Below are 15729 nucleotides of genomic sequence, written 5' to 3' on the forward strand. Positions count from 1 at the left end.
TATTTTCAATTCTGGTGGGATTATTATTATTAACTTTTTTTTTCAAAGGATATGTTTTTAATTATAGCTGTTAATTGTGTTGTTATTTTTATTTGTTACTTTACTAGAGACGTAGAAAAAGTCTGTTACAATAAAATTTACTGATCACGTTTTATTTCCAATTCTGGTGTGATTATTATTGCTTAACCTCATCCCACTTTGTTAACTACGTAAGCCTACACTACAAGTACCGGTACACGTAAGTTACTCCTTTGATTCATATTTCCATTATTATTGTTGTAAAGGGAAATGCAAATTAATATTTATTGGTTTCATAGTTAATTATCGCTATAATCTTGAATGAGTGAAGCTATTATAGTAAATTTCAGTTCGTTTTGCACAAACAAAAATAATATTAACCTATTTCTTGCAGGTATCTTCGAGTTTATGGTGGAATTTAATATACTTCATTAAAATAATAAATTAACTTTATCCATTTAATATTTCAATAATGGAAGGAAGGTGTTAATTTTTCCAAAAGAACACAAAGAAAGTGTAACATATTTTGTCGCCTACTGGGAGAGAGATCTGCGATTATGAGGCGATAGTAGCGATCCTAGTGGTGGGCAACTACCCATGTTTGCATTTTTACTACATATTGAGCTTCGCGACTGTATATAGTAGACTGTGACCATACTGTCTTGCACTATCATGTTTTTAATTTGCCTAGTAATATGTATAGTCTGGGTTTTATAGTTTATACCTACCAGTGATGATCACGTTGAATTCACGAGCTTGAAACCATGCCGTATAGACATACTATTAGGAAGCAAGTACGTATCTCTGTGTGTATGATCTGAGGCTTTCTCGGCGTTGGTTCGCTAATATGTTTTCGCGGGATATCAGCCGAGTTAAGATTTTGGAATGCTCCAAGCTTTCGACTGCTATCTCTGCAGCCATCTTCAGGGAAGTGATGTCCGAACAGAAAGTCGAAAGGTTATATAGATGTTAGGCTGTCTCAGGTGAAACGGGATTGGTTGGCGGATCGGCCAATCCGGGGCCGGGAATTGTCATCGCTCGTAAGCTCCGCCCCTCCCGGGATTCCTGCGTAGAGTTCCTACAACATCTCAACAGCATCCACGCGAATATCCAGTTCACCATGGAGGTGGAGTCAGAGGGCTCACTGCCGTTCCTGGATATCCACATACACAGGAAAGCAGATGGTACTCTCGGACATGGCGTGTATAGAAAGCCGACGCACACAGATCTGTACCTGAATGCACTCAGCCTCCACCACCCTTCGCAGAAGAAGTCCGTCCTGACTAGTCTACTACATCGCGCCATAGTCATTTCCGATATCAACAACTTGCCTGCAGAAATGGACCATCTTCGTAGAACACTACAACAAAACAACTACAGCCGGAGAGACATCAACAAAGCCCTCAAACAAGTTACCACGAGATGTAACACAATAGACTTAGACAGCAAGCAAGAACCGACAAAGAAAGCTTTCATTCCATTCTGCGGGAGCGTGTCACACAAAATAAGCAGAATCCTCCAGAAGGTTAATATCAAAACCATCCATAAACCACAGAGCAAAATCCGGAGTCATCTACGTCAGGTTAAAGACAGTCAGGGCTTAAGGACTCCAGGGATTTACAAGATTCCATGAGAGTGTGGCGAAGTATACATAGGGCAGACTGGCCGCACAATAGAAGACAGAATCAAAGAACATAAGAGGAACCTGAGGCTGTATTACCCGGAAAAATCTGCAGTGGCGCAACACAGCATAGAAAAGGAGCATAAAATACTGTTTGACCACACCAAGGTCATTAACAAATCAAGCCACTACTGGGATCGTACAATCAAGGAGGCCATAGAGATCAAGCTGGAGAAAAACAACTTTAACAGAGACAGTGGACTCCAGCTCAGTCAGGCATGGACACCGGTCTTAGACCAACTCAGGCCCTCTTACAATCAAGGTCATGAAGATCACGGACCGAGGACGGCAACCGATTCCAACCGGCGGAATAGGGCTCGCCGCCCGCCAAACTTCACGCAGGAATCCCGGGAGGGGCGGAGCTTACGAGCGATGACAATTCCCGGCCCCGGATTGGCCGATCCGCCAACCAATCCCGTTTCACCTGAGACAGCCTAACATCTATATAACCTTTCGACTTTCTGTTCGGACATCACTTCCCTGAAGATGGCTGCAGAGATAGCAGTCGAAAGCTTGGAGCATTCCAAAATCTTAACTCGGCTGATATCCCGCGAAAACATATCTCTGTGTGTTTATAATAGCGTTTCTTGGTTTCAGTGGCGGAATGTCCTAAGGTGCATCTACACGGTTCAACTTTTCTTTCAACTTTAATATTCAAGCGATGCATGCAAGAGTGAACGGAAAGCATTCAATTGCGCATGATTTTTTCCACTAAAAATGAAAGCGCATGCGGCAATTGAAAGCTACCCATCGTCGGTGGGTATCTTGTGCGTATTTTATTCAACAGTAGCATGTAGCGAGCAGCTGATTGTTTTAGGTGGCTGTGAATAAACTGAAAATACTTCTTTTTGGTGATGGTGGACCTTTTAAGATGAAAATGGCGGCAAGTACAATTAGCTTTATTGAAGATTAATCGCAAATACGAGTGCCTATGGAGTGTTCAACTACAATTTACGAATCAAGTAGGCCTAAGTACTGGATTGATATTTAATAGTTATTAATCTTACATACGTAATGAAGATGACGTTCAGCACGGCGCACCGCATAGACACAAAATCTGCATACATCCTAATTGAACGTTCGTTTTCAACTTGATTTTTTCAACATTCTCCCCAGATTGCATGGGTAAGCGCATGGAAAATTGAACCGTGCAGTTGCCTAGGGCGATTTTCTCTCTCTCTTTCTCTTCCTTTTTTCTTTTCTTCTTTTTTCATTTTCATTTTACATTTTTAAAACACTTGTTGGTAAATCTTTTCTGAAATTTGTTCTTGGACACCTTGTGCAAGTCTGATATTATTTTGTTATCGCATTGTCGCTGTCGTGGCGAGAGTAAAAGGAAAGTGTGCAGCTTCATAGTTACATTGTAATGTCAGTATCACGTTATTATTCAGTACTATGAAACTGTTTAAATTTAACTGCTTGCATAAACAAGAAAGCATTGTTGAAAATAAAATTGGATGTGTGTTTATTATTTATCGCTATGAATAGTAACCACAACTCTCAGTTACATTTCCAACATAATATATTGTCAACAATACTATTTAATCACTTTCCAGCATGTGCAATGTGCACTATATACTTCGATATGAAAGATTTATTCCGCGAAGAGTTGGAGTTTATTTTTTAATTTACTCTATACTTCCTATCGAAGTAAGAAATACTGGTAATAATTATACTATCAACAAAACCAATGCCTAAAAATAAACCACAACCTACCTTTCAGAAATCAATTTTATATCAACAATGAATAAGTTCGAATATGTTTCTTTGCATCGAGTCTCATGTGCTGCTTCGTCAGATCGACTTTGATGACATCAGTGCTTTCTCTGTGAAGAAAGTGAGAAGGAAATATATTTTATAATTCACAAGTAAGGTGCTTCACAGAATAGGAGTGGTAAGCACAATAAGCCTCAGACTGCAGTGTAAGTCTTCAGGTCCCTCCTCTGTACAAAGTAAAAGAAAAAAAGAAGCATGTATTTTGATTTCAGTAATTATTGTATTCTGAATTATAACATTTTATTTAAAACTAATTTAAACTAAACATGACCTGTTTAATAGATAATCATAAACTGTTGTGGGAGTTGGGGGCGGCAAATTTTAGCACTGCCTAGGGGCGGCACTATACAGACACGGAATGCTTTACACAGCTGAAAAGCACCAGTTATGTTGTATTTCCCTTGAGATGAGCAAGACGCTCACAGACTTCAGTAAGGAATCCCAGATTGCCTATCGAATCTTCCTTTTCTTTACAGAATAGAGGTTTTCTAAAATAAATAGACAGACAAAAACAAAAACATGTAATTAATTATGCATCTAGCAATATTTTACTACTTACGAAACATCTCACATTTCCTCCCCATTACAAAAATCACTTTCGCATTCCTCTTTGAACCTACATTTACGCGAAGAGTTTGATGTTTCGAACAGTGCTATAGTTTATTGTACGACCTGTAGTACTTGACCCCTGCGGTGGCTGAGTGGTCAGACCTCCAGCCTATCGCACAGGCGGCCCGGGTTCGAGTCCCGGTGAGGTGTAGGACTTTTCATTGAAAAATCTATAGTGACACTTGTAGCGGACAAGGTCGCAGTTGGGGTTTTTTCTCGGGGTTCTCTCTTTTTTCTCCATATTAGGCATCTACATTATTCCGTCACCATTTCTCCATTTGGTCATTATTTCTTTGTATTCCCCGATCGTCGGCTGACGACGCACGGAGGGAGCTGGTCTAGGGACGAGAAGAGTTGCTTGCTCGAAACCTGGGTACGCAGCGAACCTTAGAGCAGTCAGACGGTGAGGGTTTGGGGATGCGCCTAGCTTGAGGGTTAGAGTAATAGATCGTATAACGTCACAGTGCCCGGCCATTGCATTCCATCCAATTACATTAATTACCTTTGCAATAAATTACGTAAAATAGTAGGATTATTTTGTTTTATTGAGGAATTACTTGTCAATAAGTTTATTACGCACAATATATTTAACTTTATTTCAATCGGAAATCATGTATGGAATTGTAGGATGGGGTAGCTCATTTAAATCCAATTTTAATCCACTTTATTTATTACAGAAGAAAATAATTAAAATATGTCTTCATAAACCTATTGATTTTCCATGTCAAAATTTGTTTTTAGACTTTAATGTACTTAACGTAAGACAAATTTATTATATTGTATTAATAAAATTCATACATAAAAATCGAAATAATTTTGAATTGTATTCTCACAGTTATGAAACAAAAGGTATGAATTCTTTAAGATTGTTTGAACCAAAATGCAACACTGTTACAGTATTTAATCATAGTAATAATTTAGGCCCAAGAATATATAACAAATTTATATTTAAATATCCTAATCTTGTCAATTCTAATAGTTTTAGTATTAAATTTAAAAAGTTATGTATGGATTTTATAAAAATTGAAAAATTGTAAATTTAAATTTATATACTATAATTTCATAGTAGACATAAGAAAAATTGTATTGTATACTTATTAATTTAAATTCAGGAATCAGCCCCTGAGCACAAGTTCTCCTCTTTCAGGGGTGAGCTAAAGTTTTTTCTATATATATAATATATGTTATATTATAATTATTAGCAAACTAATAAATAAATAAATAAATAAATCTGATTTGCAAATCTGTAGTACTTTCCGACAATGAACCTGTGTTGTTGACGTTAGAACACACAACCCAATACTACTCCGCGCACTGCTTAGTTCACGACATAGTTCCAAGGTCGTGAGTTCAACGTGGCCTTATAATCTAAAGTACAGTACGATTATTTAGTCCTGACAGTCGCCGGCAATGTGCAATTGATCAGACGAGTCCATTTAGTTACGCCAAGGGGTGTTTGGGTTAGTCACTCGTTTGCCTTTAGAGCGATCGGATGTCACGCGTGCGGTAGAGCGGTATGTTTCTAGTACAGTTAAGCTGTATTGCATTCCTTCACTGACCGCTCGCCCTTATCTCTACTCCGGAGCTCTCCTCACTACTCCTATTACTTCCCCTCTTCCGCGTCACCGAGCTGTCAGAACTAAATAATCGTTCTCTAAAAGCCTACAGCGGAACCATAGCTTGAGGATGGAACCAAACCATTTCCCACTATTAATACATTTTATGCTAGTGGATTATTGTGATTTTGTAGTTGTCAGGTTGGATTTTCTTTTGCCAAATTTGTTCCGAATTTCGGTACTGGCAAATGCTACAACTCATAGTTATTTTCTGTTACATTCACAGTCTAATTTGTTATGGTAGGAGCTTGAAATATCAGGAACGAAATGTTACTACAGTGAGTAAAGTGAGTATTATTTGAAACTTGAACATAATTAATAATATTAATATACTATATACCTATACTAATACCTGACATAATTAGGAACATTAAATTCAGACGTTTGAGATGGGCAGGGCATGTAGCACGTATGGGCGAATCCAGAAATGCATATAGAGTGTTAGTTGGGAGGCCAGAGGGAAAAAGAATTTTAGGGAGGCAGAGACGTAGATAGATGGGAGGATAATATTAAAATGGATTTGAGGGAGATGGGATATGATGATAGAGACTGGATTAATCTTGACAGGATAGGGATCGATGGCGGGCTTATGTGAGGGCGGCAATGAACCTGCGAGTTCCTTAAAAGCCATAAGTAAGTACGTAAGTATATACTACATACCAGAGACAAAATAGCAGTCGAAAGAATGGAAGCACAGTGATTCTCCACCTTAGAAAAAGCAAAAGCTGTTCAATCGTCTAGGAAAGTCCCGGCGTCCGTGTTCTGATGGCTCTCAACTAGAGTAATAGGTTCTATGAACATTTCGACTGCCTGTTACAGTTCGATCCCCGTACTCTTTAACGTCGAATTCCGATAGCAGGTGATTATAGAAGGTTTTAGTTAATACTACCGCAGTCTAGTATATACAGTCACGAAGCTCAATACGTAGTAAATATGCATCCATAGATAGTTGCTAACCACTAGGATCACTAACATCGCATCATTACAGACAATGCGAAATAGTACCGGCACAGTCTATTGTTCTTAGGACCCTCACAACTCAAGCTTCGTGACTGTATATACTAGACTGTGATACTACTTTAAAACGGAAATATGCAATCGATGAAACATCTTGCGAACCAGAATGTTCCACAGCAGTAGCTGTAAAAGCTTCAATTCTACTTTAGGTAATCATTCTAATTATTCGGGGTTCGAAACTCGTGACAGCAAAAGTGAATGAGAGCGACAGAAGAATTGAATGTAATATATTCCAGCAAGCAGTATACGTCGACATGGTCCAGCTCCATGCGGGTTGTCATTGATATCGTATGTCGTAGACCATTTGATATGGTCAGAATCCAAAGTTTTTCATGGTCTACCCAGGTTGTGACGTTCTAATGGTAGTGTCGTTAGATGCGACATGCTCAAAATATATTTAAATAAATGAATAAATTGTGTCAAAACTCTACACTGTCTTTTCTTTTAAGGCATTTTCTTATTATGTACAGTAGTGGCAAAAAAAAAAAAAAAACCGGACCGACGGAATAATCAAAGTCCCCGAAATGAGCCACTGCGCATGCCAAGCCCGCATTCACAAGATAGCGAGTAATCTATTGAAATTGTAGTTTCGACTGCTGACGTAGCCCAAGCAGAGTCCGTATAGGCCAGTTTCTATCTGATGCTTTTCCAATTCACTGCGGGCTAAAGCAGGGAGATGCACTATCACCTTTACTTTTTAACTTCGCTCTAGAATATGCCACTAGGAAAGTTCAGGATAACAGGCAGGGTTTGGAATTGAACGGGTTACATCAGCTTCTTGTCTATGCAGATGACGTGAATATGTTAGGAGAAAATATACAAACGATTAGGGAAAACACGGAAATTTTACTTGAAGCAAGTAAAGCGATCGGTTTAGAAGTAAATCCCGAAAAGACAAAATATATGATTATGTCTCGTGACCAGAATATTGTACGAAATGGAAATATAAAAATTGGAGATTCATCCTTCGAAGAGGTGGAAAAATTCAAATATCTTGGAGCAACAGTAACAAATATAAATGACACTCGGGAGGAAATTAAACGCAGAATAAATATGGGAAATGCGTGTTATTATTCGGTTGAGAAGCTCTTATCATCCAGTCTGCTGTCTAAAATGTAAGTAAGTAAGTAAGTAAGTAAGTAAGCAATTAAGTAATAAAATATCGCTGCAATCGAAAAGTATTGGGAATAAATTTGAATAAGGAACAAAAAAAGTTTCCTTCCCAGGCAGGATTCGAACCACGAAAGTCTTAGTTACCAGTCTATCGTGCTGCCACTGTGAACAAGGCTCTGAAATCAACTACAAGGGTCGGTTGCTGTACGTTAGTTATTCCGAATGAAACAAAACAAATTAATTTTAGTGGTTGCAGATAAGTTACGTATTAAGAAATAATATGAGAAGAGCAAATGACTCGATAAAACAATAGGCAATGAAAAACGCGACTATAAGAGCACGAAATCATTCTCTTTCCAGGGAATGCTAGAATTTTTTTATATGTTTCTGAATAAATATTAATAAACAATAAATCAGAAATAAAAAGAAGAAAAGAAGAAGAAAACGTTGGAAAGCAGACAGGAAATAAATAATTAATATAACAGATTGACTGCATATGTTTTAACATCAAATTATTACACACGAAAACTAAAATTCGTAACATTCACGTGACGATTCAGTGGAGGTTATACATATTCCTGATTCCGCCTGCGAAACCATTAAATACCTCCCACATATCTGAACTGTGATATTTGGGCTACCTAAACAAAAATGAACGGATTAAATCAGGTACTCTGTACAGATTATGAAATGCATATCGTCGTTGTTCCTGCAATAACTCCTATGTGCAAAATATACAATTTTTCAGCAGGAGGAAAAAAACACATTTATTCATCCTATGGCAGCCGTACATAGGGGAATGTGAATTCTTACATTTTCGAAAAAAGAAATATAATTACATATAGGAGATTTTATTATTTGCTGTATTAATATTTAAGCTATTTAATACAGCAAAAATATGAAAATCGATAAATATGTCACATAGGAGTTATTGCAGGAACAACGACAATATGCCATTCTACAGCATTGGCAGCGTCCAAAACATATATAAAGCTTCCTTTCTTCTCAGAGGACCTTAAAATATGAAATGCTAACTTGAAGACATGACAGGGTGCTCAACTGCAAGAGATACACTAATTTTTAAACATAGTAAATAAACACTAAACTCCTAGAAAAAAGAAATTGACGGATGACACTGAATAGAGAACCAGGAAACAGCAACTTTAAAAGAGAGCTGTTGCACCACTGATGATGATGTGATCACAGTCTAGTATATACAGTCGCGAAGCTCAATACGTAGTAAATATGCAAACATTAGTTAGTTGCTCACCACTAGGATCGCTAATATCGCCCCATTACAGGCAATGCAAAATAGAACCGTCACAGTCTATTGTTTATAGCACCCTCAAAACTCAAGCTTCGTGACTGTATATAGTAGACTGTGATGTGATGGTGTTGTTCTTGTCTTTCAGGTGGCGAAAAATTGAAATGAGGCCTAATTTGTGACGGGCCTCAATCTGTTGATTAGGCCTAACTGTTAAAGATAAGTGCTGTCCTTGAATATTGTGTTACCACGTGAGATTATCAGTCAATTAGTACACTGCGAAATGACCACTGCAAAAATGTCCATCACCATTAATGTCCAGTATCAAAAATGATCTCAGTTATCAAATGTCCAGTATAAAATATGTCCACAGTCATTAAATGGCCATTATCGAAAATGTTCGGAGTTATTACATGTACGGTATGTCCAGAATATTTATAAAATTATAATTAAAATTTGAACAATGAAATTTACATTACAATATTCTCTAACTAATTTTATTTTCCAATTTCCTTCTCCACCGAGGTCAGCATGACATAATATATGACATGAAAGTGCCCGCAAATATTGTTCCACATTATTCTTGTCCTCATACTGATTGCATCGGTGTACGAGTATAATCCCTTAAATTCTCCGTTGATTTGTAATATATTCCTTGTTTAGGAAGTGTCTTGCCTTTTATGTGACCATAGCGAATTTAGATTATGGTATTCTCCGTCTCATTCTGTTCTATCGCGTTTTCTATAAATCTAAAAATACTGACATGACCATGGGTGGGCAACTCGTGCTCTCGAAGTGTGAACACAACCTCAGTGCAGGTAGAACGGACTCGGTACTGTAGTGTGTATACAAGTTCGGTCGCGTCTGCAGTAAGCGGCGGCTCGTTTTAAGTGAAAAACAATATAATCCCCAGATCATTTCCCTTTAGTGATGAGTCGAAAGAGAAAGATTTTGTATTAAGAAAGAAAGTCAAGCTTGTATTATGTTCTTATTAACTTTCTCACACATGACATTTTATGTTAAAAATAAACACAGTCAAGTTTTAGTAAAGAAATACTGTCTAGATCTGGTTTAGAATAGCTAAAGGTAAAAATGGGATATCAACAAGGTGAGATTGATATCAAATATCGTTAGCACGTTGTGCGTGTTAGTTACAGAATTGCACGACATAATGATCGACTAGCTAAGAGCATTTATGGATAAATTTGAAATGTGGCAGTATCATGTAGAACACAGACTTCACTTTCTTTGACTATAAACTATCTTGAAGAGTGATAAGAAAATCTTCGTATCAAATATAAGACCCTACTTCAAGATCTACAGCAGAATTCACTGGTAAGTCTGGAGAAACAGTGACAATTGAAAAGGAATCGAGATTTTTCTGAAATCCTTTTGGCTTACAGCCGATAGAAGATCCTGAAGGTTTATAGCTTGAATTGGTAAATCTGCAGAACAGTTCGCACTCAGATTCCAGCGAATCAGGAACGAACTGTTCGTAATGCTGCCTAAGTCAGAATTTCCTAATATACTCTTTGCTTCCATATATAGTGTATGTACTTGAGTCAGAGTTTAATACAAGAAAGAAGTGTAAAAACTCTCAATGAACAGAAAGAGCTTAGAAGTAAGTTTATTTCATCTGCCGTGACATGTGATAAACACTTCCTTGAATTTGTGTTCATTTGCGAATATTTCTGAGAACAGAGGAATACTCTTTAATGTATAAAGACTTGTAAATTCTCGCGTTTCATGTTTCAAATAAGACATATAATAATACATATTAACAAATAGTATAATAATAAATAAGTGTTGCAGCTATGTTTGTTGTCTCTTGAAAAGGTGTATTCAGTTTGTGTTCCCAGTACTAAACTAATTTACAAAACTAAGAAATAATATAATTTTGTTATGTGTGTTTAGGTACAGTTGTCTAAAATTACTATAATTATTGTACCAACGTCATTCTGAAATTCAAATCATGGAGTAGATATCACGACCACCTGCATGAGCCGCCAGAGCGCACCGTGGCTTTTGCAGCGAAACTACAAACAACTTGTAACTGCTGCGGCTGGCTCCGTCTGTCTTTCTCTCTTTCAAGGTTTTTTAGCACTTTGTGAGCACGAGTTGCCCATCCCTGGACATGACGCTCAGCAACCATTTTTTTAAATTCTGAGTGGAGATACTGCTTTATTAGTTCTATGACCAACTTGCAACGTTATTTTCTAGGAATTCCACATAGGAAGTGGGAATTTTGGCGGTGTAGCTCTCCGAAAAGAATGTTTAATAATCGCTTGTATACATATCAAAAAATGAACATTTCTGTATAGGGTAAAGGTTGGTAATATCGTGATACTTTCTTTGACAATTTTTTTTACAATTTTACTGAGCGAGAGAAAGATCGGTTTTTTTGCGTCAACCTATTAAGGGATTGCTCGTGGAGAAGTTGCTGCACAAAATCGGCCATTCTCTCGCTTAGTAAAACCGCGATAAGCTCTCAAACTCAGTATAACGAATTACTCATATCACAATATTACCAACCTATATCCTATTGAACATTTTGACTTTAGAACATTTCTATATATTGATCATTTTGGTTCATGAACATGTCTGCATATTGGACATTTTTACTAATAGCCTTATTTGACTGGACATTTTTAGTGCACTTTCTGTATATTGGGCTGTGTGCTGTGGACGAATTGACCTGGAATACCACGTGCTATTTGTCTTAACTTCGTACTCTAAAAAAATTCCATGAGTCACCACTTATGTAAATAGCACACCAATGCATATTAACATTGAAAATAATCAATAAATTTTAGAGTAATAGCTAATAAAATATCACTTTTTCATTAGCAGGTTCACCCAGTGTTTTTTTCTAGAGAAAAAGATGGCAGAACTCTGTGTACAATTTATTGGAGCAGACGCAGAGATGAATACTGCCCAGTGCAGCAGGAATTCAAGGCCTAAACGGAGTTTAGAAAAAAGATCACGTTAAAAACATAAGTCACATCTTCTCTCATCTTTCAGAAGAAATACAAGTTAATCTATGTTAGTATAAATTTACTCAATTTTGGTTGACAAAATAATAAATTGGTTTGCAACAAATCCATTTACCAAAGTACATACCCAGAGTATCAGAAGATTTTCCACAGCATAGCCATTTCTCGAGCATTTTTCTGCTTCTCTATTACGCTCTTTCTTTGTGACGTCTGTTGCAGCATGACGGCCTTTTAGCAACCAAGATTTATCATACTTGCCAGGATTGAAGTTGATCGAAACAGACCCAATGTTTCTAAGAAGCAGGTTCCTCATGGTGTTAACTAGCAGGGTTGATATCAATGGAGAGACAATGAAGTTGAGTTGGAAGAAGACGCACAATATATTGGCGGCGCTAAATTAGAAGATTTCTCATTTCCCTGATGAAAAATATAACAAAAAAAAAGTGCCGAAACGGCGTTCCGCCAGAAAAGAAGCATTGGGCCCAGGCTCGTGTACCGAAATTGTGACAATTTGGAGCCGACTTTTACGATCTTCGCAAAATTTGAAAATTTGCATCTGTGTTTCCTTCGTTGTGTGTTAAGGTTGAGGCAAATTAAGTAAATTTTATTAGTAATTATTTATATTGATATTGCATTTATTCTTAAAAGATTAACAATACATAAACATGTTTATCACAGCTGTCTTGATGATCATTTACATTAATACATCTTCTTCATGAAATCTTACAAGAACGTAATTTGCGTTATCTTTCATTGCTTAAATATCATTTGAAGAACATAATACTCAAACAGCTGCACATTTTATAACTCATTGTTTTCTTACTACGAGATCTGATTTGAACTTCACCATTCTTTACCATTTTCACCATCTCTTCGCAAATTGTATTCATTATTCTTCGTCTTTATATAACCAGATACAATTATCAGCTTCCAGTAATTGAATGGACATAAAATATCTATTTTATAAACAAATTACGCTTTATGCACAGCATTTGCTTCAGAACTTTATTACAAATTACAACCTACTGAGTTCGTTAATAATAATTACATATTCAGTATCATTAAACTTGTAAGTCATCATCTGAGTATCAAGAAATACATAAAATGTTTGAGTTACAATGATAATATGAATAACAATTTATTAAACTCTGCATTCAATTCACGCTGGGGACATATTCACTACAAGTCCCCAGCGGCTACCCCAGCTACCCAGCTCCAAGGATTACAATGTCTGACTACGCCATTGACTACCAGAAGCTCTGAAACGAGAGAAAAATTATATGAGAAAATACTGTCTGTGTTAAAAGATACAATCTCAAACATAAATTTGAGGAAATTTATACGAATACCATTAATGGCCTAATCAGAATATTATACAGGGTGAAAGTGAAATGGCCCTCCAGATTTCCAGAGCCAACAGCTCATGTTGTATGTAACAAAAACTATAATACAGTGCGTATACTAACTGCCTCCGCAGTGAAGCAAGCGGCAGTATTCGACCCGATAACAAAATGAAGTTGATACTGTGTAGCGCCTGGTTTGAACACGTAGGAATATTACATCTCTCTCGCTCCCTCCCACCCTCCACCATTCAATGCGGCCAAGGTCATTGACTCTACCTGCACGATACCAACACAACTCCTCGAGTTCCCGCGTTCTGCTTGCCACTTCTCCTGCGGAGCCAGTTAATATACGCACTGTATCATATTGGTGGAAAGTTAATATTTTTTCAGAAAAAAAAATGTTTTTTTCCCCCCAAATGTTTAACAATCTCTTATTCGGTAACTATTGCGAGTAGGGTCGTGATTTTTGTCTATAACGATACGAAATCCTATAAAAAATCATTTATCCCTCTGGCGAATTTCAATTGTGTGCACGATTTTCGTGCAAATTTAATTTTAAAAACTCTAAATTCAAGCCATTGCACGACGCGAGCAAGTGGCAACGTCTTGACAGAGAGCAGCTCACCTACCGAGACCACCGAGTTCGCTGACCTCTTACATCTGTATCACGAGTAGAGTGTGTTAGCGGCGATGTTGCCGGACTGCTGAAACTTCAAACTTAATTTTCTAATTAACCGTGCATTTAATCACAAAACGTAATATAGGTTTTCTATTCATTTACGTGTACCCTATCGTCTATTTCAATCTCCAAGGTTATTTCACTTCCACCCTGTATATTTTAGTATTATTTGTATAGGCACATAAAAATGTTTACACAGATATTGTTTTTGTTTAGTCAACTGTCCGAAGACAAGTCTGGACCCCACAAGTGACAACAGCAAGACATCACACATGAGGCAACTAGGTCAGGAGATAATGGTGTAGGGTGGCCAGTTCCTTTCCCTCTCCAATGCATACATCGCTGACTAGTTACATATTACACTAATCCGACTTCAGATGTACACAAATAATTGTTCTTCGTCTGACACAAATCGTCAAATGAGCTGTACATATCAGCCAGAACCTCAGTCAGAGGTAACACATACAGGATGAGTCAGGAGGAAAGGTACATCGTTTTAGAGGTGATAATATTAGTGATTCTGAACGAAAAAAGTTCATATGAACATGTGTCCTGTTCTTAACGGTTTCGGAGAGAACTAATGGAAACAATAAGGAACGGGAAAAAATGCAGGTGATAGTAAATTTAAACATTGTTCCTTATGTTCTGTTTAATTGTGTACTTTTCTTTACAGATCATGTTCAAAACGTCCACTGCCAACTTCAATGCACTTTGCAGCTCTTATAGACAGCTGCTGTGTTGCTGATCTGAGCTGATTCGAACATTCCTTTACTTGAGCACAAGCACGTAAAATGCGAGTAGAAGTTCCTCCCTTGTTTCCACTTCGCGTTCGTAGACTTCGCTCTTAAGACAACCCCATACACAGTAATCCAATGGAGTAATGTCAGGTGATCTCGGTGGCCAAGAAATGGCTCCACCGCGACCGAGCTAACGCCCAGAATACGTTTCATTGATCCTACCACAACCTGATGTTTTGGTTGCGTTCGTATGTGATTGCTGACGAAGCACATGAGACTGTTGCTCGTGATTTTCAAACAACTGTATGTCAGATATTGTTAAGAACAACGTTTTTGTTCAGAATCACCAATATTATCACTCTTCATAACATGTACCTTTCCTCCTGACTCACCTGTATATTACAATTATGAATATAAATATTTCAGAATTACTTCTAATTATTAGTCCTACATACTTAAAAATTGAAATATTAAATTATTTTAAAAATTTGAAAACTTTACATCAATAATCAGCACGTGTTCGATCAATGAAGCACAGGTTATGGCATTATAGGCTAATTCCTTTCAAAAGTGGTAAAATTATACTACATACGTATATTTCATATTATACAGTTTATAACTATAATTGGGCCTAACCTACTCATCAGCCGCGTTTATTACTTCTGAATAATAATAATAATAATAATAATAATAATAATAATAATAATAATAATAATAGCCCAACATAGATTCATTTCCCACGGTGCACCAAGAGCAAAATCGAAAGTAGGAAGGTTATTTACACTTTCGGTGCGTCATTCCTATAGGGAACGCTTTAGGTCAATGATCAAGACTCAAAGAAGTCGCCAACAAAAAAAATATATATGTATGCGTGTACTGTATT

At 37.1% G+C, this 15729-nt stretch overlaps 1 protein-coding gene across 2 annotated transcripts in view; it reads right to left on the bottom strand.

The window, feature by feature from the left end:
- Positions 1-13078: 13078 nt before the first annotated feature.
- LOC138700236 (uncharacterized) overlaps positions 13079-15729 on the bottom strand; it is a 44452-nt gene continuing 41801 nt past the window's right edge. Inside the window, exon 4 of one of the 2 annotated variants that reach the window (XM_069826710.1) lies at positions 13079-13346. In XM_069826710.1, the coding sequence (XP_069682811.1) occupies positions 13310-13346 (37 nt within the window). In that variant the 3' untranslated portion in view covers positions 13079-13309. The remainder of the gene's footprint in view (positions 13347-15729) is intronic. The other variant, XM_069826709.1, reaches the window with a different exon arrangement.

Source organism: Periplaneta americana, chromosome 5, assembly GCF_040183065.1.
Source record: "Periplaneta americana isolate PAMFEO1 chromosome 5, P.americana_PAMFEO1_priV1, whole genome shotgun sequence".
In the NCBI taxonomy this organism is placed as follows: Eukaryota; Metazoa; Arthropoda; class Insecta; order Blattodea; family Blattidae; genus Periplaneta; species Periplaneta americana.